We start from the raw sequence: 26,445 nt of genomic DNA, 5'->3' as shown, positions 1-26,445 counted from the left end.
ATGTTCCCCTACTCTTCAACCTTTACCACCTTAATCAACAACATAAACATCATCAAAAATAAAATTTTCAAAATTCATGGTAATTTTAAAACATTTTGGAATGACTGATTGCTAATTATAATTACTGTAAGTATACAACTGCCATCCAGAAAATTAAAATATAGTATGCAGATAAAAGAATATCTATGTTTAGATTTTTAAAAAAAAGTGTTCCTAGAGAATCAAGATGGCAGAATAGGGTAAGGACACGTTTAAACGGACGGAGAAGCATTTAACCAGAATGAAGCAGAGAGGACATATTTCAGGAAATACGAAAGGACAGAACAACAGCAGAGGGGTACTTGGAGACTGACAGACACAGGAAAGCAGCGGGCACAGCAGTGTGGTGTTGTAGTGAATGATCTAAACTCCACCAGCAGTCAGAACTCCACCACCAACCAGGTGGGAAGGGACTTTCACTGGGAGCTTGGGAGGTGAACCCAGACGGGGAACTGTCTGTCCTGCTGGTCCGTTTGTTTTGACCAGGAGCAGAGACAGAGCAGCAGGTCCCAAGCGGGCAGTGCGAGAACAGCGAGGATTTCATAGCCCAGTCAGCCCCCTAGAGCTGAATTGGGTGCCATTTTGCCTAAGGAGGAAAGGGCAAGGGAAAGGACTGAGCATGCTCTGAGCAGGGAGTGAGCTCATTTCTGACTCGGTGAACTGCAACGACTTGGCATTCTACGGGTTCCATCCAGGGCAGGTCTGGGTAACCCTCGGATCTGACAGCCAGCAGATCAATAACTGTAATGGTGGTACGTCAGGTGCCATTTTGCGCACTGTGGCAAAAGCTTTGGGACTGCAGGGGGCAACAGTGAACTGCGCATGTGCTGAGCTCGCGAGAACTCGCTGAGGTCCCGCAGGAACATAATACCGACTGTGGCATCTTACTGGTCAAAACAGGTCCGTGTGGCACCCAGACCTAGCGTCCAACAAGTTCCAACAAGATCAGCGTCACCAACAACCTATCTAGATAGTACACCTGGTGTCTCTTTAATCCTGGAAACCACTCCAAACAGAAGAGGGAGAAAGGTTGCAGAGACAACAGTGCAGCCTCAGCACGGTATCACAGGAGGTGGAGAGTGGTGAGCCAAGAGCTGGGCTGTGGAGACCACGGTGGATATCTGACATAAGGACCCAGACCTGGAATTCACTGGAGGTGGTGGCACAAGTGGCTGCAAGCAACAAGTTGTGTACCAACTGCAATAAGTAACATCGCATTGTAGACCTGTGGGTGACACAGCTTAGAAACCTGCCCCAAGAAGAAGACTCTGCTAACCAGAAGTACAATGATCAAGAGCAAAAGAAGAGACAAAGTCACAATGAATATTACTGAAAACTCCCCTGCAAAGGAGCAAAACCCTATGCCAACCTCAGAGTTAACTGAGGAAGACATTGAGAAAATGGGGCACACAGAATCCATAAGACTCATTTTAAAGATTCTGGTCAAAAATGAGAAGTTAATGCAAGAGTTCAAAGAATTTAAGGAAGCAGTAAAGGAAATCAAGGCTGGTATATCAGAAATTAAGAACACAGTAGAGCAAATTACAAGTACAGTGGAGAGTCTCCAAAATAGAATGAAGCAAGCAGAAGAAAAAATCTCAGAATTGGCAGATATCTCCTGTCACCAGGGGGAAGCAAACAAAAAGCTGGAAGCAGAGCTGGATCAGGCCAAAAAAAGTATTCAAGAATTGAAAGACACTATTAAGAGGCCAAATATAAGAGTTATGGGAGTCCCGGAAGGTGCAGAAAGAGAAGTTGAGTTTGCAAATGTATTTAAGGAAATAATCAAGGAAGATTTCCCTAATCTGGAGAAAGAATTGGGAAACAAGATCCAGGAGGGACACAGAACTCCCAACAGGCTTGATCAAAAGCGATCTTCACCAAGACATATGATTATCAAGCTCTCTTCAATTGAACATAAGGAAAAGATCCTTAAATGTGCACGTGAAAAACATCAATTGACATATAAAGGAAGGCCAATTAAGCTCACAGGAGATCTCTCACAGGAAACTCTACAGGCAAGAAGAGAATGGAGTGACATATTCCAGATTTTAAAAGAAAAAAATTGTCAGCCTAGGATAACATACCCTGCAAAGCTTTCTTTCATCTTTGAAAATGAAATAAAATTCTTCCATAGTAAAGAAAAACTAAAAGAATTTGGCTCTTCCAAACCTGCTCTACAAATTATACTTCAAGATGTTCTCTTGACAGAGAAGAGGAATAGCACCCACCAAAACCAAAGGCAAACGGGAAGAACATCCCAGTAAAATGACAACAGAAGCCTAAATCAATGAACAACCCATTCCTAAAATGACAGGACCAAAGTACCACCTATGTATATTTAACTCTGAATGTAAATTGCTTAAGCTCAATCAAACATCATAGATTAGTAGACTGGATTAAAAAACAAAACCCATCTGTTTATTGTCAGGAGGAGACACACTCCAACAAAGATCAGCGGAAACTATATCACATGGGTTTTGTTGTTTTCTGTTGGTTTCATCTCTTCAAAACACTTTCTTCTGATTAAATCATTCAATGTCTCGTAGATCATGCAGTGGCATCATTTTCTTCAAGAAGGTTCTTGATTTTCACTTCTTCAGCTACACGTTGGACATTTAATAGCATGTTGTTTAACTTCTTGGTGTTGTTAATTTCTTTTTTCTTCCGGAAGTTGATTTTGTTTTGTGGCTCTTCATTTAAGGGAAGGTAAAGTAGCTGTGTAATGGACACTGTCATATCTAGTAACATGTCATTTAACTTCATGGCATTGTAAATTCCTATTTTTCTTTCTATTGTTGATTTTGTGTCATGATTTTCATTTAAGGAAATGTACAGTGGTTATGTAATGGAGACTAACAACCAGATGTGAGGATGCAGTGTGGTCGGCATCTCTGTTTCCAGACAAAGATGGACTTACAGTGAAACTGTTTATATTATATTTTGACAATAGGATTCTGGACTCTCTGCCATTGTCCATGCCCGCAATGATGAACATATGACTGAATATGAAGAACTATATGTTAATAATGATATAAAGGAACTGTGGGGGGAGGGAATTGGGGAGGGAATAGGGGAATATGGAACTGTATCGTAAAATGATAGCAATAATAATAAAATGTGGGGGGGGAAAAAAAGTGTTCCTAGGAAGAAAACTGTATTGATCATTTGGAGAGATATGGTCAAGCTTACAGTTTTGAATACCAGAAAAATTCTCAATTGTTTGCCTGACAGACCTGGAAGTGAAAGCAGAACATACATTATAAAACTTCCTTCCTATGGAAAAAAATGCATATCTATCTATCTATCTATCTATCTATCTATCTATCTATCTATCTGTTACCCACGTGTATGCTGACTTGTTGGCTTTTATTTTAATATGCTTTTAAAATGTGCCCAGTTTGGTAGCTTAGTGGCTAAAATCCTTGCCTTGCACACACTGGGATTCCAGATGGCTGCTGGTTTGTATTCCAGCAGCTCCACTTCCCATCCAGCTCCCTGTTTGTGGCCTGAGAAAGCAGTAGAGGACAGCCCAAAGCCTTGGGACCCTGCACCCGTGTGGGAGACCAGGAAAGAGGCTTCTGGCTCCTGGTTTTGGATTGGTTCAGCTCCGGCCATTGTGGCCACTTGGGAGTGAATCATTGGACGGAAGATTTTCGTCTCTGTCTTTCCTCCTCCTTATATCTGACTTTCCAATAAAATAAATAAATAAAACTTACAAAGAATATGTTTGAAACTTAAAGTGAATGAATGAATGTAGAAGTGACATTCAGAATTTAGTTCACCTGATCTATCTCTGTAAGATTCATTAATGAAAGCACTTTCAGGCATTATTAGAATGTTTCTCAGTTGGTTGTAGGATGATTTATTTGCTTTTTCTACTACTGCTTCTAATAGTTTAACTGTTAAAATCGTTATAATATGTACATGTATAACACAGCTTTTTCCTTCTTTGACAACCTAATTTATTACAGATCCAAATGTTGCTTCCTTGGCAGTAGTAGCGACTAAATGTTCAAGACAAAATTTGTAATAAATATAAATTAGACATTAACATGTTGTCACTAAAATGATTTCCAATGACCATATTAATTCGATCTTTAAGAAAATGAAAAAAAATTCGTCCATAGTACAGGTAATTCTAGCACATCAGTTATGATTATATTTATGACTTCAATATACAAATTTAAATTTCAACATAGTCTCATACCTCAGAATTACAACCTGTAAAGCTAACACTCCTATGACCCAGGGTATTAAGTAAATAAAATACTTGAATTCCTATCAAAATTACCCATGGGAGGGGAAGTAATTTAGCACGGTGGCTAGGATGCTACTTGGAACAACTATTCCATTTCAAAGTCCCTCGTTCTAGTCCTGGCTTCTCTTCCAGTTCTAACTTCTTGCTAACACACATCTGGATGGCAACATGTGATGGCTCAGTTGACTGGGTTTCTGCCACTCAGACGGAACAACCAACGTGAGTTCTGGGCTCCATGCTTTCTGTGGGCCCAGTCTTAGCTGTTGTAGGACAATTGAAGAATGACTCAATGGATGAAAAAATTCTCACCTTGTAATTCTATTTTTAAATGAGCCTTTTGAAGTGTTGTCAGTTTTTAGTTTCCTTCCTTAGGCCCTTGATACCTCTTTTTAAACTTCATCCCTAGTATTTCAGTTCTTCTTTCCCTTTTGCTAAATAAAACATATTCTTCCAGTTATCACAGCAAATACAGAGAAAGGCTCTTTCCTTAGCCACCCTTCTATTCCTCATCTGCTTGAGAACAGGTTTATGAATGATAGCCTAATGCCACTCACAGGCGCTTAAACTACACTTTACACAGCATTGTTTAGCCTCTACTGAAGAGCCACAAAAGGCTAACTCTGCATTTGTTTTAAGGAAAGAAGAAACAATAAGTGGAAAATTACAGACACTCACTGAGACAGAGCAACTTGAGGGACAGAACTACACTTTTTAAAATATGGCTCCTGATAACACCTGATGAGAATTGTTATGCAAATCAATTAGTTCAGAAACAGAAAAGAAGACTTCCTATGACTAAAACCCTGATTTTAAATTTTAAAAAAACATAGAAAAATATCATGAAAGAAGGTGATCACATTTGATACCCCAATCAATGATCCTGAAAAACGTAATGTTCAAAAAGAATGATCTGATAACCAAAATAGGACAGGTAATCTAAATGCTAAGAACAGATGCGAATCCTGGAGGACCAACTCACAAAGCTAACATTGAGTAATGGGATTTCTAAACAGAAAGAAACAATTGAAAACAGGACATATTAACAAATAACAGAAGATGAAGAGGCGCGTTAATGACTTGAAGATACAAGCCTGAAAATAAATAATACTTTGCAGAAGCACAATTCTGAGTAGTGCTGTCTTACAAGTACCAGTTGCTTTTGCCTCTTTTCATTCAATTTATTTTCTCAAAGCAAACATGATTTTAATATCCTTTCGGAGAACACTTCTTTCTGTACTTTTAATCCTGTGACTAGGATTGGGCTTACCCAATTCCTTAGCATAAAGGATGGACAAATGACTGACCCATGTTCAACAAATGAGAGTGCTACATTTTAGGCTACATCAACAGAATCAATCCTGGGCTTTTGTTGGAAGTAGTATGAATTATACCTCTTATAGCATAGGAACTAAGCATTCAAATCCTTACATACTTGATGCTACCTTAAACCTAGGAGTTATAGATTGTGCAAGCCAACAAATTTCTTCCTCCCACTTTTGTGGTTGTTCTCAAACTTCAGAGAATATCAATATTACCTGAAGGATTTGTTGGGGAAAATAAAGATGCCTGAGAGCCATACCCCAGAGTAAGTCTGGAGTGAGATCTGACAATGTGCGTTTCTAACAAGAGCCTGTGAAACTAATGCCAGTCCTGTGATAACACTTTATCAATTACACGCATGTCAAGTGTTCTTTTCACACTCATTTTCCTTCTCTGTTTATGTGATTGGTGCTACACTGCTTTATGTCAATCTGGTTATAGCTGGTACCTGGATTTCCAAGTGTTGCCTTCTCTGGGTGGTTTCAGGTAAGAAGCAACAGAGACTTTCACAAGATTTAGAACACAAAGGTGAAGCACAAGCCATTATTTTTGCAAAGTTACCCTGGTCAGATATGGTAGGCCTGCCTAATGGGTCCCAGCTGTTTTCCCTGGAGTTCTGCACCCAGGCTGTCTTTCCAACTCCTGGCCCTGCTGCCAGTCCTGGTCTGCAAATCCAGAAGCTTGAGCCATACAGCTGCAGTCCTGTGTGAACACCTCCCCAGGAATTCCTTCTTCCAGTTCCCCTTCAGTAGTTTAGGTGTGGGTTTCCACAGCTCCCTTAAATTTCTTTTTCTTTACCCTACCCAGTGCTTCTGAGACTGATGAGTGACTATTTTTCTAATCCACTGCCTCTTCCACTCACTCAAATCCCACAACTTTGTATGATATTAAATTCCTAAATCCTGTAATACTTTCAGGGGCACTATCTTCCTGAATGAAACTTTTGGCAGGTAGACATTTAAGTTCTAAAGTACTTAACTTTTAAAATCCTATTCCTTAAGATTCATGTTTCTTTGTCTCCCTTTAAGTTTGACGCAAACCTAAGGTCACAAGGATGCTCGGCTATATGTTTTTTCTAATATAGTTGTAAAGCTTCGCTTTATTCTTTTAGATCATTACATATGGTATGAGCTTAAATTTACTTTTTCTTCTACAAATAGGTAACTTTCTTAGGCCCATTTTCCACATTGTCATTTATCAGGACACACATATAAATATGAAAGTATTTCAAAATGGTCAAAGAAAATGAAATTTAAAATGTTTCATTTCATGGAAAAAAATCTGAAATTCATACATAAAGGAGTTCTTCAAAGAATTCATAAAATATAGGCATTATTAGACGGTTATGGTACAGGGCCTGGCACAATGGCTCAATTGGCTAATTCTCCCGTTGCAAACACCAGGATCCCACATGGGTGCTAATTTGTGTCCCAACTGCTCCATTTCTCATCCAACTCCCGGCTTGTGGCCTGCGAAATCACCAGGGGATGGGCCAAAGCCTTGGGACCCTGCACCCATGTGGGAGATCTAGAAGAAGCTCCTGGCTCCTGGTCAGCTCAGCTATAGCCATTGTAGCCCCTTGGAGAGTAAATCAGCAGATGGAAGATCTTTCTTTCCATCTCTCATTCTCTCTGTAAAATCTGCCTTTCCAATACAAATAAATAAATCTTTAAAAGGCTATGCATGAATTTCAAAATATTGTTTAATCAGGATAAAAATCCTTGTATAAATAAATGATTTGTCTTTCCCAATTACCTATTTTCCTTTCAACAGACCAACACCCCATTTATTATTTAATTATATATATATATGCAGATACCTTATGTATGTGCATGTATCTACATATTCAGCTTTTCTAATTCAAAATCAGAAAGCTGAAATGTTTCAAAATCCAAGCAGGGAGCTGGATGGGAAGTGGACCTGCCGGGATTAGAACCAGCGCCCATAGGGGATCCTGGCATGTTCAAGGCGAGGACTTTAGCCGCTGGGCCACGCCGCTGGGCCCCATGATATGGTTTTGTAGGTACAGGGATCACAGATCTTCCCCTCTTCCTGCATTTCCACCCTATCCACTCTGCCTCTACTATTTTCCCTCATATTATTACATTAATATAGTTCTCGGAAATGAGCAGGCATTTTTCAAAAGAACAAATTTGAAAGGCTAATAAACATATGAAAAGATGATTCAGACTCCCTAGCTATTAGAAAATACAAATGAAAACCATGCTGAGGTTTCACCTAAATCCAATGAGATTGGCCTATAATCAGAACTCTACTAACAACACCTGCTGGTGTGGATGTGGAAAGAAAGGTACCCTCCTTCACTGCTGGGAGTGTAGGCTAATATATAACCACTATGGAAGTCAGTATGGAGAGTGCTAAGAAAACTGAAAATAAACCTGCTGCATGACCCAGCTGTTTCACTCATGGGAATCTATCCAAAGGAAGTAAAATCTGCATATGCGACAGTAACCTGCAACCCTATATTTATAGCAGCACAATCCATAATAGTGAAGACATGAAAACAACCCAGATACCTGTCAAAAGAGGAACACATAAAGAAACTGTGAAATATCTATTCTGTGAAATACTACTCAGCCATTAAAAAGAAATTAATTCTTAAAAAAAAAAAAATTCTACCATTAGCAACAAAATGGCCCCAATTGTGTTCAGTGAAACAGGCCAACACCAAAAGGACAAACATCGTATGTGCTTTCTGATATAAGGCAACCTTCATATAAAATATGAAACAAATAGATATATAGGTAAACATGTATATACGTATATTCTCAGAGATAAATTGTATAATGGAGACTAGCATATTGGGAAATGAAGATATGTTACAGCATGCATCTCTACTCCTGAATAAAAGGAAGACTCACAATGAAACTGTTAAATAGACCTTGACATTAGGTTTTTCTACCATTACCTGTATCTGCAATGCCACGATCTACTTTTAAACAGCAGAATACTGGACTTGTGACTGTTGGTGAAGGTCTCAATCAACTCTCAACAATTAAAAAAATTCCAGTAGAAATATGAGACAGTTTGCACAGACTCTTCAAATGTATCGCAACAGAAGTTGACTTGTAACCCCTTAGTATTAAAGAATAAAGGTTACTGACAAGTTTGTGAATCACTTAGATTGCTACTTGGTGTTGGTAGATGGATCTAACTCTTCTGTGGAATGAATTAGTTTTCATCATAATCAGCCCTTATTCTGTTCAGATGGGAACAGATTGGACAGTATAGCTAGATAGAAAATGTGTGGATTTATGTTTAAGCAATTTAAACACTAACTTTAAGATTTAAAAAGCACAGTAAAATGTAAGTAATACTCTGAACAGTGTCACAGTGTTCATTTAAAATATATATATATATTTTATATTAGAGAATAAATTAATGTCTCCTCTTGAAAAAGATCTTAAAGTGTTGTAATGTTACTTACTCACGTCTCATAATACTCATACAGTGAAACTATATAATACATATTTGATCTCATTTTACCAAGGCCACAGACTCAAAGAATAAAGAATAAAGCTATTTCTGGAATTTGTTTTTTTTCCTGTATGCATTATTATACTATCAATTATGATGAGAGTAAATAACAATCTGAAAATCAACCTAAAATTCCAATGATTTGCTACTTGGCTTCTGACCATTCCATCAGGCATCTTGGGGGACCTATGCAGCGCCCAATGAAGACTGGCCCTACACAATGTCTGGCAGAGGGTGCTGAGAATGGCACATTGTCTGCCCGCCTGAACAGAGGTCACAGCAGGGAGAGCATCTGCTAAGATAATGTGAATGAAGGAAACAACCATAATTGCCTCATTAAGAGATCTCTGGTCAAATAATCACAAGAAAGGATGTGAAAAATCACCCTAAAATTAAGCCTATCAGAAGGAAATTTTAGGATACAATTTAAAAAACTGCAGAAGATTTAAAAAGACATCAGTATTCTGCTGGTTTTCTAAATGCCCTTACTCAGTAGATAGATGAAAACTGGGATGCCAGAGCTCAGTTATTCAACTCCAGCCCTTGTTAGTCATAAGTAGGAAGCAGAAGATGCAAGTTCACAGCTGTCCAGGATACAAACAAATGTAAAATCAATGGTTGTGGATAATTTCTTACAAGGAAACAAAATATAGGAACTAAGGTGGGAAATCTAGGGCCTATGATCTACATTTTAGAATTGCAGTCAAAAGCATACAAATAAAAGGTATAAGGAGCATTTTTAAGAGGGAAAGATGTAAAAGAGCAAAGCCACAAAAAGGCAAGAAAGGAAAAAAGGACAAAAATTGTCCCTCATCGCTTTCAATTTGCTACTTCAATCTTTTAAAAATATGTTTAAATGTTAAAAGCATACAATTTAAATTTAATCCCCAGTCACTTCAAATTCTCAGCCAGTATAGATGTATCTTTTTCCTTCTATTGGATACTCTTGGTAAATTAAAATAGTTGGTAGTAAAAGAAAAGATAAATGTTTTCCAAAACTGGACACAATGTACTGATACTACTGGCAAAATGTTTTTGCATTTCAGGGTATTCTGAGTTTAACTTGCATCAGCTTAAAAAGTATGATACAGTTTAAACACTAGTTATAAATAAATTATGATTATTAAATTTTTATAACTGTAAACACATTAAAATTAGTTTGTTAGATCCACTAAGCCAGGTTTAAAATAAGCAAAATATTTGATGACTTTGATGTTTTGCACCCAAAATGTGCTGGCTAATTTTTCCATTTCATTTACCATTCTGGTCTTTAAACTGCCTTAATCTCCCGCCCTCAGATGTTGACCTTGCAAGAATAGGGGTCATAGGTCAGAATAGACAGACCTCAAAGGATCTGAACTATCAATTCATGCCTGAAAGATTTCTCTGCCACAATAGGAATCCACTAAACAGCAAATTCCTAAATCTAACCACGCAAGTATCAGGGTGAAACAGTTGTTTATTGGAATTTGTTGATTTACATTTTTCAAATATCTCCAAGATCTAAAGAAAATTCTTGCTTTTCTTTGGGTAACATGCTCTGGGATAAACAAGAAAATCACATCCATGGAGGAACTTTCAAAGTAAAACAGATAATCCTTAATAAAATAGCATTCTAAACAGACATATCGGCTTCTTATTTTCACAAATAGTATGCAGATTTAAAACTCACACTACTGCTGCTATTACTACTATTACTACGAGTACTTCCACTATCATCACTACTAGTACTACTATTATTACTGCTACTGTATCCAAGGAAAAAACATCTGAAAACCTTCAGATTAGATCAGTGATCATGAGTGGGAGAGGCTATATATAACATTGCTGAGGTAGTTGGCTTGAGGTCAGGCTGACACTAGTTAGTTCTGTGCTTACTTGTTCTAAAGATGAATGTAGGCAACAAATAAATGTAAACATCACTTTCATGAGGAAAGCCTAAGATTCTTTTCAAAAACCCAAAATAAAGCTCAAAAATTTCAAAATAGTAATAAATGGTAAAAATCATGGTCCTAAAAACTTTAATAGCACACATTTTTACTTTTTAAAATCAAAAAAGAAGGCAAGCTAGCTTTTCTGAGAACAAATCAGACCCTGATCACTTTGTATTTGCTCACCGTGGCCTTTTTATCATGAATAATAATCCACCATTTTAATACTAGACACAAGGAATCTCAAGTATCATAGTTAATTCTTAATTCTAACAAACAATGTTTTAAAATAAGTAACATGTCTCTAATAATTAGTATTACTAAACATTTAGAAAATTAGCCATCTTTCAAAAAAAGTTGAAAAATCTAAAACCTTTCTCATGCACTAATACAGTTATGTAAATTAAATACTGAACGAAATGAGAAAAACACAGAAGAACATCAGTACAATTTTCTATGTTATTTTAAAGACTGTTGAAAAGAGAGCTTGCATTGCTATAAATAGAACTTGAAGTTGTGCGGTTGAGTCCAAAGATGTGGAAGGTTAAGGAGAACAAAGACAATAGTCACTTTCCTGAGAAAAAAATTAGAATTAACAAAATAAAGAGAAAGCTTAAACAATAATAAAAGTGCAATGCTATATATATTTATTCAGTTTTACCTATCTACCAAATACGCATACACTTTTAATGTTCTTAAAAATGATATATATTGTAGTCACTAACAAGCATTCAAATCATTTAACCCATATAAAAGAATGTCCAGGCTAGTAGCTTCAGTCCAAAGCCTTTTTATTCACTTTGTTGTGAATAAAAGCAACTAAAGTAATACAAGCTAAAATGTTATTATATAAAATATTCAGTTCCATGTTACCATATTGTATACTTTACACAAATATCAAAATCAATAATGGCAAACAAAATCATCATTTGATCACCTTCTCTCAGAACTTTACAGTAACAAAACTTACTTCCTTTTTCCCTAGAAAACTGTGTTTTGTAAGAAAATAAAAAAGTATCAAACACAGGTTAGTTTATTAAACAAAAATTTTTAACCTTTTACTAACATACTTGTCGTTTTGTGATAAACAGAATCCTAGATCATCATTTAAATCTCTTCAATATTTTCAACATGAACATAAGAAAAACTAAATTAAAGAAATAAATCTGAAAGTATTTCATATCTAATTGTAATTTTTAAAATTTCAAATTATTTACTACTATTCAGTGCCTGGACACAAGTAGCTGACCATTAAATTCACCACAATTTTAAGAAAGAATGAAAAAAAAAATCTCATTTTCTTTTTGTAAATGCTATGCTCACTGTAAATTAAGGTGGAAGTTCAAAATTAGTGTGTGTGTATATGTATTTACTAATTATATACATATATACAATTATATATACTTATATGATATATAAGTATACACACATTAATTCACACGCAATGTGAATAACAGAGATTAGGTAAGTTGGTTAAATTTTCTCATCTAAAAGCACTTTAAGAGAAAGAACACTGCTTCAACAGTGTTTGAACAGTATGAACACTCACAGCAAACATTAGCCTTGATGCAGGTCACGGTTACACAAAACTGACTCTAATTAATGAACTGATGAAAGGGGTAAAATTTGGAATTTTACCACCAATAGAAGAAACATAAGACGAAATCTTTGTGACCACAGTGGAACACAGAATTTTTAAACACAGTATAAAATAATCAATACATTTCCTTAAATCGAATTAGAAACTTTTGCTCTGTAGGAGATACTGAGAGACTGGAAAGGCAAGCCAAACACTGACAGAAACAGTCGGAAATCATACATTCAGCCACGGACTCATATCCACAATAAAGAGCTTTCCAAGTGCTAAAACAGGAAAACAAATGATTCAGTAAAAAATGGGCAAAAGGAGATAGACACTTCACCAAGTGGGATACGAGGATGACACAAAGAAACATAATGATGTCACGCTCAGTAGCCACAACAAAAATAAAAGTTAAAACAATGGTGAGTTAGCATTACACATCCATTAGAAACATTTTAAAAATCTGACATAATTAAATGCTGCCAAAGATCTGTAGCAGATGATATGCGCACGTAGTGCTGGTGGGATGACAAAGCAGTATAAACACTCTAGAGCAATGTGATAGTTTCTCTTAAGACACTGCACCCACCGTGGGCGGGTCGAACTACATCCACACTAACAACAACCGTACCATCTGGCAATCTCACTCCAAAAACCAAAACTAAAGCTCACACAAACATCTGTACACACACATTTATAGTTGCTCTGTCTCTAACTGCCACAACTGGAAACTATACAAGCAGCTTTCTGCAGATAAATGGATGAAAAACTTCATGTCCATATAATGGACTAGTACTCAGCAGTAAAGAAGAATCAACCACTGGAACACTGAACAGCGTGGATAAATTTCACAGGCATTATGCTAAGTGGAAAAAAAAAATCCAATTTCAAAGGATTGTGAATTATATCATGTTTAATACCATTTACATGCTGGTCACTAAAAGATTACAAAGATAGAAAAGCGGCCATTAGCTACCAGAGGTCATATGTGAGGGAAATAGTAAAAGATACTAAGAGACACATGTTTAATTCAGATTATGGTGATGACCATAGAAAAATGCAGCTGTTAAAATTCACAGTACTGTTGTGCTTGGAGTGGCAAGATTGGTAACAATTCAAAACTACTGAACTATCAAAGCCACTTGAGCAGTGCCGTAGGAGCATGCCCACATCAGGGACCTGGGATGGCTGGGCGGCTGAGTGGTGCTTCTCCCTTTGTTTATCCCCTTCCCTCAGATACAGAAAAAAAACGACAGAGAGAGAGAGAGAGAATGTGGAGGCAACAATCTTACCCAATTTCCTGTAGCCCTTGACCCTTTGCACCCTAATCAACTATGTAAAGATAATAATAATAATAATAGTAATAATAATGATAATTCATAGGACTGTATAACAAAACCAAAACGAAGTCCATTTTGTCACAATTTTTTTAAATAATGAATTTTAAACAATGCACCAAATAAAAATACACAAATAAAACAATATTTATTTAAAAAAATCTGTTTTCATTTACTTCAAAGTCATACATATTGGTGGTGGGGAGAGGGAGGGAGAGACAGAGACACAATGGAGAATTTTCCATCTACTGGTTTACTCCCTAAATTCTTGCACCAGCCATGCCTCGGTCAGGCCAAAGCCAAGAGCGAGGAACCAAAAATCCTATGTGATGTGACAGAACGAGAAAGGATAACGTGCTATGACCTTTACAACATATTTTAAAACATTTCCACAAAATATTTATAATAACTGAAATATTAGAGGTGACAATACAAGGTTGGCTGCATATATTTCTTCTGTTTTTTTATATTTAAAAATTTTCATAGTACAAAGTGAAGTTAAAAGAAAAGTAAAATAAAAAGAAAAATAATCATCCTAGCAATCCTAAATACCTAAACCGGGTGGTATGTGGGAGGCAGAGGAAGGCACTTTGAAATACAGACTCTAGAATGTTTCTACTTTGATGGCTACTTTCCACAACTACGTTAATAAAACATGAAATTAGATCAAAGAACAATTTTATTTTGTTATTAAAATGTCTTCAAAATCAGTCCTGTTTAATAAGTAAGGAAGAACTCAAGAAAATTACATAAAATTCTATAAAACCTTTGTGATTCAGGGAGTAAGTCACCGAGTAAAAGTGCCTCACATTAGCTGAGAAACATCGATTTCTTGTTATCATACTGCCAAGTCTTGCTTTCCCCATTTTGTTTCAACACAGTAGTCTTCATATTTGAATACTTTATTATTTGATAAAAGCAAGTGGCACGTGTGAAACAAATGACTAATCCTACAGACAAAAAGAGCAGGTACCTAAACAGAAAAGGAAGTTGGAGATCTGTAGACATGTATTAGAGATCTAATCATAGGAAGATAAGCAACAAACATAAGCAGGTGGAGCAGTTGTTCACCCCTGCCCACCACTGCCCTCTATCTTGCCAGATCATTCCTTCTAGCACTCCTACAGCAACAATTTGGTGTCCCTGGCAGAAATCTAATATCACAAGCCTACTACTTTTTATTTTCATTCCTTACTTAATTATATCATCTATCATTACAACTGCATACATCTTCAGTTTCCTTGCTTCTCTCTCTGTGTCATTCTCAACTCACTGCCAACTTTAACTTAAGATTAATGCTCACTTTTATGTGTATAGTGACAAGTCAACAATAGCAAGGGAAAATTCAGTTTGACTAAGCTCTAAACCCATGCCCACTGACTTTGATATATTTTTGGTATAATTTGAAATTTTAGGTATCTCCCACAATGAATTTACTATTCCACCTTCCTGTTTCACATTTTCTCCTTTCTTGCTGTGCCTCCTTTTCCACCATTACCCTGAGCTTGCTTCAAATTTCACTAAGAAAGTAGCAAAAACAAAACAGTGACAAATCTCACTTTAGTTCACTTCCTTCCCACATGACTAGCTCTCCCCTGCAGACTCAACCTTCTGTCTCTACTAGGCTGTTCCTTTCAATGCATTAACAAACTATTATTTCTTTCCCCTTAAAAACTGCTTAACTTTCCCATTTATACAAAATGCCTTAAACCACTGTCTATACTTGGTGTCTCGGACTCCCTTCATTCTCTGATGACACAACCCACCAGTCTACCAAAATTAATTCTTACCAACTTCACTATGGACTTCCATGTCATTCAGTGGTGGGACTGATATGCAGTTATCTTACCTGGTTATTTCACTAGTAGCATCACTAACAAACTGAAATTCTTTCCTTGACTTCTAAAATTCCTCTCTATCCTCCATCTAACTTAGTGCCCTGTTCCTCACACACTTTCTGACTAAATGCTAAGGCTCAGTTCTTTTGCTGTTTCTATGCATTCTTATTTTTTTCTGTCTTATCACTATACATACTATCTTTTTGCTGTATGGGGCTATTGCCCAATTTTTTTTAAAAAAAAGACTTATTTATTTTTATCGTAAAGTCAGATATACAGAGAGGAGGAGAGACAGAGAGGAAGATCTTCCATTCACTGATTCACTCTCCAAGAGACCGCAATGGGCGGTGCTGTACCAATCTGAAGCCAGGAGCCAGGAGCCTCCTCCAGGTCTCCAGCACGGGTGCAGGGTCCCAAGGCTTTGGGCTGTCCTTGAGTGATTTCCCAGGTCACAAGCAGGGAGCTGGATGGGAAGTGGAGCTGCTGGGGTTAGAACCAGCTCCCATATGGGATCCCAGCGCTTTCAAGGTGAGGACTTTAGCGGCTAGGCCACTGCGCCAGGTCCTACTGCCCAATTTTAATCTCCAGCCATAGAATCTGATACATGTAGCCATCTGTTTAATCTACATCTCCACTTCAATATCCATCACATATTGCACTAAGCATGTCTGAAAGAAAATTTCTGGTTTTTCTGCTCCTCCCTTGTCATGCTCTTCTTTGCTGTAGCTCAGACTGAAAAAGAGTCTTCTTGGATTTCTCTGTCCGTTCATATCTAAACCACCTGTAAGACCTGCTACCTCTGCTTTCAAAATATGTTGGGATTTTTGCTAAGCACTCCACTACTACTCAGGATTTATCACCATCTTCTTCCTGGTCTTTGACCTCCCATTCTTGTCTTTCTACATCCTGAGGTCAACAAAGTTGTCATGAAGACACTTTAAGGAGTTAAATTGCATGTTATTTTTCATTTTCAAATTTGTCAATAATTTACCTTCCCGCCCCCCCGAAACAAAGTATTTACAACAGTCAACAAGGTCCTACATGAAGGAATATCTTGTTTTCTTATTCTTCAACCTTTTTACTGACTCCATTAAAAATGTGTATAAACACTGCAGAGCTACAATGTTAACTTTTTTTTTTAAATACATGGAACAAAATAGCATACATATTTGATTTCTACCTTAGGTTAGGATTTCAAGTGATTTTTTTTCCCTTTTTGTTTTTTTGTATTTTATTTTAAAAAATACAGTCAAAACAGAACGTACAGTTTAACTTGAAAGAGGTGTAAGTTGCAAATTCTGGATATACAGAGGCACCTTGTTGGGAATGTCGGCTGCTCATCCTCAGAACATACGGTAGAAACGGCAGTCAAGGGACTCCGGCACTTCCTGTTCAATGCTCCCTTCCCAGGCAAGACAGCTCCTTTCTCTCCCTGCCACAGCCTGTTCAACTACAGAGCGGCGACATACTCTTTGGGGAAGGCTCCATAACGTCCAATAAACATAACAAAATACTAAGAAAAATTTCAAAAAGCTTCCTGAATTAGCATAAACTCATACATTTGGCAAAGGAAAATGCTTACCTATCTCCCTTTGGTTTTCTTTTTTGTAGTGTCTTCCCTTTGGGTCTTCTTTCACTTCCTATACAGGGGCTCCCACCAGGTCCTGTTACCCGTATTGATTCAAGGCCTTTGGAGGATTTTTTAAATGTGAATTCCACTGGTTCTCCTTCTTTTAGACTTCTAAATCCTTCCATGAATAGTTTGCTCTATAAAGGGAGGAGGAGAGAAAGTGAGATTATAATTATCGCCACTGCTTTTTAAAGCATCTCTATAATTTTAAGATTAACAAGCCAAGATTTTGTTACCTATCACAAAAGCATAAAGTCATTTTTTTCCTTCAAAGTATATAGTGAACTTTATACTACTTAAGCCTTCGTGTCTGTTAGCAATGAGAATAAATATCCTTCTTAAGGCAAGTTCAAAATATACAAATTTCAATGTGTAAATTCTTGAGCAAGCCATTTATTTCAAAGACTACTATTGATAAACTCATGTACTGCTTCAATACAAAAGACACCATGGTGCTGTCCAGAAAGAAATAAATCTTAGAATTATCTAATGGTCATCAATTGGAACTGTTTAAGTTATAATACAACTGGGGCCCAGCACAAGAGCGTAGCACTTAAAGTCCTCGCCTTGAACGCACTGGGATCCCAGATTGTCACTGGTTCTAATTCGGGTGGTCCCGTTTCCCATCCAGCTCCCTGCTTGTCGCCTGGGAAAGCAGGATGGCCCAAAGCCTTGGGACCCTGCACCCACGTGGGAGACCCCGAAGAGGCTCCTGGCTTGGGATTGGCTCAGCTCCAGCTGTTGTGGCCGCTTGGGGAGTGAATCATTGGAAAGAAGATCTTACTCTCTGTTTCTCCTCCTCTCTGTATATCCATCCGCCTTTCCAATAAAAATAAATAAATCTTAAAAATAATTTAAAAATTATAATACAGCCAAGTAGTGCTACATTCTTATGAGAATATTTACTTTAGATCGAGTTGCATTTAAGCAAAAAAAGGAATTGCAAAGAACAGTGCATCTATTTTATTGCCACCAAGGTATGATTTTTCAAAGATACCTGTTTCTTTATGTAGAGTTAGTCTGTAATGGCAGACAAGAATCATAGAGTCATTTTCTCCAATCCTGTTCTGGGGAGCTAGGGAGGCTTTCTGGCATACACTTTATGCACTGAGTTTTTTATAACTTAACAGGAAATTGATTTTTATAATTTAAAAGACAGTTGAGTTTCTGTTCTGCCCTCCCTCCAAAATAGTTTTCTAATTACAGAATTGTAACTTTGGCTTCAATTGTCCATCAGCTTTTTTCTCTTGTAACTGCTTTCACCAGTTAAAGTCAATTCAAAAGATGCTAAAAATAATCAGCTTTATTTGTTTCTTCAAAATTTCTTGTGAACATTTTACAGATCTAATTTAAAATACCATATTGCTTTTAAAATTTTTTTTCTGAATGCTGTGGAGTAGGTAGGTAGTTCAGGGTCACTAGCTTGGAAGTCACATCTTTCCCAGACATAAAATCCTTTCTGCCCACCTGTGACTCTCACCTACCATCACCTTGGAAGTTGAGAGGGGACAGCACTGAACTGTTGTGTGTTTATCACTCCCGTCCAATTGCTCTAGCACCCTGAGTCTTGGCCTCCCCAGTACCTGCTTGCTCTCTGGCTTTCGACAAACTCCAAGGACAGGTAGCCTCTGAGCATGGCCCCTTTATGTCTGTATTCCTTATGCAGGACAGTAAAGCTGTTAATGCTAAGATGCTTTGCATTTTTAATTTGTGTAAAGAGTTCCAGGAGAGGTGAGGCCTAGCAGCAACAAAATGTGGAAGGAAAAGCCAGCAAAATGTGAATGTTTGCAGCTTTATAAGTATATCCAGACTGTTCGCTGCATGTATCTTGGGATAATTTTCATTGCTGGGGAAGCTGGGACATAGTTCTTCAGTTTAATGGATGGGCTTCACGGTAATGACCATTTTTCCTCTCAGAGTCCCAATTCAGACTGGACTACCATACAGACTTTTCATTTGCTAATTTCTTGGTTAATAAAGACTTTTTAATACAACCTAGAATTGTCTGGAGTGATCGCTATCACATCTGCAACACCAAAGTTGTAGGGGAAAATTAACACAGCGAAGTAGAGAATCTTAGTTCAAGTCTAGTTCCTTATACAAATAGTTACAGGGTTAGAATCAACCATTTAATTTCTTTTCCATTTATGTGTAAAGTGAAGTGATTTGAATGCTGAATGACAATGGTTTTTAAAAAAAACACTTCATAGTGGGGAAAAAAGATTCCTGGACAAATAAGTGTATGAAATATTAAGTGTATGAAATTCTAATGCTCACAAAGCACATTAGAAGTCTCGGAAATATTCTGATCAAAATAAAAAATCTTACTCAACTATCTGTAACTCAAGCCCACAACTCCAGATTTCACCACATTCAAGTCCCTGATTCTACTGGTGGAGAAAAACAGGAGTCCTGGGGTGGGCATTTGGCACAGTAGGTAAGACACCATTTGGAATACCAACATCCCCTTATAAAAATGCCATGGTTCACATCTGAGCTCTGCTTTCAAGTCCAGCTTCCCATTAATGCACACTCACAGAGGTAGCAGGTGATAACCAAAATACTTAGACCCTGCCAATTCATGTCAAAGATCTAGTCTGAATTCCTGGATCCTGGCTTCAGCCACTGTAATTATATGGGGAATGAATCAGTTAGAGGGAACTGTTTAACTATGACTTCATTTAACCTCAAAAACAGTAAATACTATAATCTCGTTTTATCCATAGTTGTACTTTCCAAAGCTTAATTATCTGAAATCAATCCAAATCTAAAAATATTAAATGGAAATAAGTAATTTATACGTTTTGAATTTCACACAGTTCTGAGTAGTGTGATAAAATCTTTGACTATTTTACTCTATTTGGCATGGAAACAGAATCAGCCTTTTGTCTGCTCTATCTGCACTACATATTTTACCTATCCATTAGTCACTTAGGAGCCATCTCAGTTATCAGATCAAATGCTGTGCTATCACAGAACTTGTGTTCAAGTAATTCTTATATTAATGACCCCAAAGCACAAGAGTAGCGATGCTAGTAATTCAGATATAACAGCAAAGCTATAAAAATGCTTCCTGTGGATGAAAAGAATTTGAAGTTAAGAAAATCAATATTCATAGAATCAATGAAGCTTCTGTCTATGAAACTATAGATGAAAAGAAAATGATGCCAGGCTTGCTGCTGCACCACAGAGGCCATTTAGGTAAGACAGAAAGGACATTAAATCTGAAAACGTAAGGGAGAAAATGCAGGTATATAAACAAGGAGGGTGAACACTATTCTCAATTGTAGACTCCACTTGGGGGTCTTAGAGCATAAACTCTGCAGATAAAAGAAAATACTATGATTACATATAATCAAGGCATTACATGGAACAAATAAAAACACTCCTGAAATTCAAGCAAAAGGAATGTACTTATTGTGAAAATAAGATGACACATGAAAACAGATTTATTAACTTGTTCTAGTGCAGGTTACCTGACGAAAAGAAACCCTTCGTGCTGAAGTTTGCAATGTGGCAAAGACTTTGCTACTGTCTGATAGCACACAGAAAAAAATCCTGTATACATACTCTAAAATAACAAATCAGTATTTTAAAAGCTATTTTGATATTTCTAAAGCATCTTCTCATTTTCTTCTTCTCAAGCTTTCTCCTCTCCAACCATAGATAGCTCTTTTGCTTTCAATTCTATTTCTTTGCCCTTTCCACTAAGAAAGTACAGATGATTTATTTTAAACTGAATGAAGGGGCCCACAAGGCGACATAGTGAGCTAATCCTCAACTGCAGTGCCAGCATCCCATAAGGGCAATGGTTCAAGCCCTGGCTGCTCCTATCTAGCTCCCAGATTATTGCCTAAGAAACCAGTAAAGGACTGCTCAAGGCCTTGAACCCTGCACCCACATGGAAGACTGAGGAGAAGCTCCTGGCTCCAGGTCTAAGATTGGTTCAGCTCTTGCCTTTGTGGCCATTTGGGGAGTGAGCCAGTGGATGGAAGATTGCAATCTCAACTGTCTTCCCCCACCCTCTCTCTCTCTGAAACTCTCTCCTTCTCTTTTAAAGATTGACTTTTTTTGAAAGGCAGATCTACAGAGAAAAGTAAAAAGAAAGATATTTCATCCATTGGTTCGCTCCCCAAATGATTGTAGTGGCCAGTGCTGAGCCAGTCCAAAGTAGGAGCCTGGAGCTTTTTGCAGTTCTCACATGTAGGTGCAGGGTTTTAAGGACTTGGGTCATCCTCTGTTGCCTTCCCAGGTCATAAGTAGAGAACTGAATGGGAAGAGGAGCAGCAAACAAACTGAAACCCATTTGAGATACCAACACACAAACATGAAAGAATTAGCTTGCTGAGCCATGGCGTCAGCCCCTGTGACTCTGACTTCCAAAATAAAGAAAGAAATCTTTTAAAAAGTAAATTAAGTAAAGCATAGTCAGCTATCTGGATTACAAGAACAAATAACCAGTTTTAATTGAAGTTACTGTGTTTTCTACTAACAAAAATTCTGTCATTTGTTAAATTTTAATAGTTCCTAGCACATGGGTTCATTCCATCAACTTGATTTCATCTTCCATTATTTTAATTCCTTGTAGGTATAATTTATAAATAAACTGCTTTGTCATATATTAAGAAATATTCCATTTTATGAACAACAAATATTCTCAAAGAATATTTTAAAGATTCTATTATATATTCCTCCCTTCTCAAATTAATACATAAGATAATTTAGAGCCATGATACCTGGAAAAAATTAACTTTTGAAAGAATGGCTCTGCAAGAAAAAGACAAGGTTTCACAAAAAATGTTTACTCTGTTATTGTTCCCCAAAAAAGCTGCAATAAAGATAGCAAAAACAGGTACTTAGTTCATATTTGTTCACAAAAATCAATTTCTCCCCTAAATTGGTCAATTTTTATTAAAGCTTCCTCTATTTTCCCAGTTACATAAGATACAATGCTTAATCCTGCTCAACCTTGTATTGGATCTTGCACATTCTTAAAAGTCTCTCTTCATCCATTTTGTTGGATTGCACAATCCTAATATAGATGCTATCTCTTACCAGTCCAATAGATTCATCACTGATATTTAAGCATCGTGTCCCCTAAACCTACGTATTCTCTGTGCATCAATCAGCCTGTCTGAAAAGTCTACAATAGTGCTCTTAGCTTGTAGATGAGCTCCTTTTAAGCTTTCTTCTTACATTCCATTTCTGCTCCCATTAAAATAGTTTTCCATTAGTAAAACTCACTGACATTAATTTCTTTATAGATTTTTGTTGACCCTGCTTTACAGTTTATTCTGGTTCAGGGTACATTTTCCTACTCATAGCAGTCTACCACAGTCTTGGTCAAGTTTCAAGAAACAGCTCAAATGTTGCTTTATATAATCATCCTCAATTGTGCTAAGCTGGGAATTTTTCATTCACTTAACTGGTTTTTACAGCACTCTACCTTACAGTGCAAGCATTTGTACATTAAACTTCTATTTTCTTTGCTCTTTTAGATTTATCTTTTACTGAAGGCCAGGGATTGCAATGTATAACTTAGTACTTCCCCAAAGGCTTAGCATATAATGCCTCCAAATAGCTATCACTCAATTAGCACTTAAAAGAATTCTAGATTTAACATAAGTATAATCCTTAAGGATTATTAGTTAAACTCCCACCTGGGGGAGAGGGGCATTGCCTGAATTCCTTTACATGAGTTTTCATGAAAAGTCAAGTTTTCTTGCTCATACTATTACTACATAAGCTTTCTTATTGTTCTTAATGTCGAGGTGATATAGGTTAGAACATTTTTGAAATTAGGTCCTCACAGGATTATAATGGTTGAAGACAGCAACACTACCATCTGACTCTACTTAGAAGTTGATACTAGACCAAATATTTTTAAATTAATTCATTTTCACTTTCCTTAAGAGTTAGAGAAACAAAGAAAACTTCCATTTATTGATTCACTCCCTAAACAACAAGAAAAGCTAAGGTTGAGCTGGGAGCCCTGAGAACAGCCTGGGTCTCCCATGTGGCTATTACCTGAACCATCACTAATGCATTCCCAGGGTGTGTTAGTACAGCAGCCAGAATTCGAGCATTCAACTATGGCATGAAGGCATCCCAAGCAGTGCCTTAACTATCGAGCCAATTGTCTTCTCTACTCACATTTTCTGAGGAAATATCACCCACATCTGATATTATCTAAGAGGAGCGGCCTAATATGAACCACCACTTACCTCAACAACTTTATGTATATTTTTGTTTAATCTGCTCACAAGATCTAAATAAGGCGAAACATTCGGTGTTTGGACCTACATTTTTATCTGTGTCTCTTTTTTTTTTTTTTTTTGGTTTTTGAAACAAGTCAGATGTTTATTCTTTTCCAAAGGAGAATTGCAATTTCTGAATACTCACTGAATAATTCCGTGAACAAAAGAAAGTCAAATGAATAAAGAAACATTTAGAAAAAACTGCTGTCTTGCCTATAATACCATTATACTCATTCCAGTTCACAATTACAAAAATATTTGCTTTTAACTTCCTTGTTATATTCCTTTTCCCACTTCCATTTGTTTAAAAATGAACTGTAAAAACATCATAACACATACATGGAGTCAAGAGAAAGCAGCCCAAATTTGTTGGCCAAGTATTTCTACCAAATATCTAGATAGTAAGGATCGTTCTTGGCATATGTTACTTCTTTCCAATTAGATTGTTTCTGCTCTGTTATCCCTAGTTCGCTGTAAAGACAAGAAATTTTCTTCTCCAGAAAACATAAACCAACTTCCATTTCAAGATGACAGGTGTCCCATGTTACTTTAAACGCCAGCACAACAATAGTAACAACAACAACAAAAATAATGGATTCATACTAGAAAAAACAATAACAGTTCCATCAATAGAAAACATAATACAATAAACTTCTAGAAGTTGGAGTGCCAACTGAACGCCACAGCAAAAGTAGGAAATGACATTGCTAACAGAGTTCTGAGACTATTCAGATTGAACATGGACAAGGAAGAGCAAGAACAAGCTGGGGGTTGGTGGGAGCTTCATGCAAAGTTTTTAAAAGAACTAGATGTCCCTTTCATCCTACCACCCTTATACCTACTTCCAACACAAGAAAATGGCCAAACTATGTCTCAGTGAAGGTAATATGATACCATTCTCTAAAGAAATGGAGAAGAAATAGCCAGGGAAATAATACATGTTAGATACTACAGCTAGGCCGGAATTTACTCTGTTAACTAAGATGCTGGTAGATCTTTACCAACTCAGTCCATATACTACCTCTCATTCTCATGCTTCCTGCTGTGCCTGTAGTGTCCACCAAGACCACAAAATGTGCACCAGGACTGGTAACGGTGTTACAATATAGTGTGTTAAGTTGCTGCTTTTAGAAATATGCATCCACATCAGAACACAAGACCAAGTCCTGACTGCTCCACTGCAAATTCAGCTTTCTGTTGATGTGCCTGGGAAAGAAGTGGATGGTGGTCCAAGTACTTGAGTCCCTGCCATTCACTAGGAGATCTGAATGGAGTTCCTGATTCCTGCCTTTGACCTGGCCAAGCCCCAGCCATTGCTGGTATTTGCAGAATGAGCCAACAGACAGATTTCTCATTTTTGCTTCCCCTATTCTTTGCCTTTTCCCTCTCTATTACTCTGTTTCTCAAATAAATAAACCTTATTTTACCTGCAGTGTTACAAAGACAAAAAAATATGATCAAGGGTACACGCAGTGACTCGACAGGCACTAATCTTCCACCTCTATTGCTGGCATCCCAGATGAGATTGGTTCATGTCCCAGATGCTCCACTTTTGATCCAGCTCCCTGGTAATGGTTGAGAAAGCAGCAGATGACGACTCAAGCCCTTGGATCCCTGCACCCACATGCGAGACCCAAAAGAAGCTTCTGGCTTCAGGTTAGCTAAACTGCAAACATTGTAGTCATTTCAGGGAATAAACCAGAGAATAGAAGATCTTTGCTTCTCTGTCTCTCCTTCTTTTTTTTTAAGATTTATTTATTTTTATTGGAAAGTCAGATATACATAATGAGGAGAGACAAAGAGGAAGATCTTCTATCCTCTGATTCACTCCCCAAGTGGCTACAATGGCCGGAGCCAAAGCCAGGAGCCAAGAGCTTCTTCTGGGTCTCCCACACAGGCGCAGGGTCCCAAGGCTTTGGGACAGCTTTCCCAGACTACAAGCATGGAGCTGAATGGCACACACGACTACCAGGATTAGAACTGGCACCCATATAGGATCCTGGCACGTGCAAGGTGAGGACATTAGCCACTAGGCCACCGTGCCAAGCCCTCTCCTTGTCTTTGTAAATTTGCCTTTCAAATAAAAATAAATAAGTCTCAAAAAAGAATAAGCAAACAAAAGAAATGTCAAAGATTGTCTAGTTACTATCTCCAAAGATAATTGAGAAAAAATAACACTAACAGAACAGGATTTAAAGAAAAAAATCAAGAAACTGAAAAACCATTTATAGAAAACTTAAAATGACTGCTGTGATTAAGTGGGTTTGAAGTAGGAGCCTAGAAAATCTCTCAGGATATTGATGAAGTACACATGGGCAGATAGAGGGGAAACATGATAGAAAAGAGATGCAGATGATGAATAAAAAAGATAAAGATCTAACTTTGAGTTCTGGGAAGACAGAACATAAAAAATAAGGGATAAAAAATTTTGAAATGAGTGAGAAAGTTTCCCTAAAGCACACAGGGAGACGCAATGGGAATCAGTAGAAATGAGATACACTTCTGTGTGCATAGAGTGAAATCTTAATGGAGACAAAGGTAGTAGTGCAAATTGAACTAGAAGTTGAACCTATGCTTGCTCAGTATAGTTAATGCTAGTCTGAAGATGACAAGTAGAATGCTTTAAAGGTTTAAGGATGTGACCAAAAATGAGGTTGGAAAACAGTAAGCTAGAGTCAGATAATGAAAACTTTTGACATCCTTAGCACTTTATGAGGTCTCACATGTATCTATGAACATTTTTTTTCCCTTT

At 37.2% G+C, this 26,445-nt stretch overlaps 1 protein-coding gene across 1 annotated transcript in view; it reads right to left on the bottom strand.

The window, feature by feature from the left end:
* LIN28B (lin-28 homolog B) overlaps window positions 1–26,445 on the bottom strand; it is a 109,180-nt gene that overhangs the window by 30,931 nt on the left and 51,804 nt on the right. Inside the window, exon 3 of the mRNA XM_040983115.1 lies at window positions 17,389–17,573. Within this exon, the coding sequence (XP_040839049.1) occupies window positions 17,389–17,573 (185 nt within the window). The remainder of the gene's footprint in view (window positions 1–17,388; window positions 17,574–26,445) is intronic.

Source organism: Ochotona curzoniae, unplaced genomic scaffold (genome assembly GCF_017591425.1).
Source record: "Ochotona curzoniae isolate NIBS_2020 unplaced genomic scaffold, NIBS_Ocur_1.0 contig_3819, whole genome shotgun sequence".
Taxonomy (NCBI): Eukaryota; Metazoa; Chordata; class Mammalia; order Lagomorpha; family Ochotonidae; genus Ochotona; species Ochotona curzoniae.
This window is presented reverse-complemented; position numbering and strand designations above follow the sequence as displayed.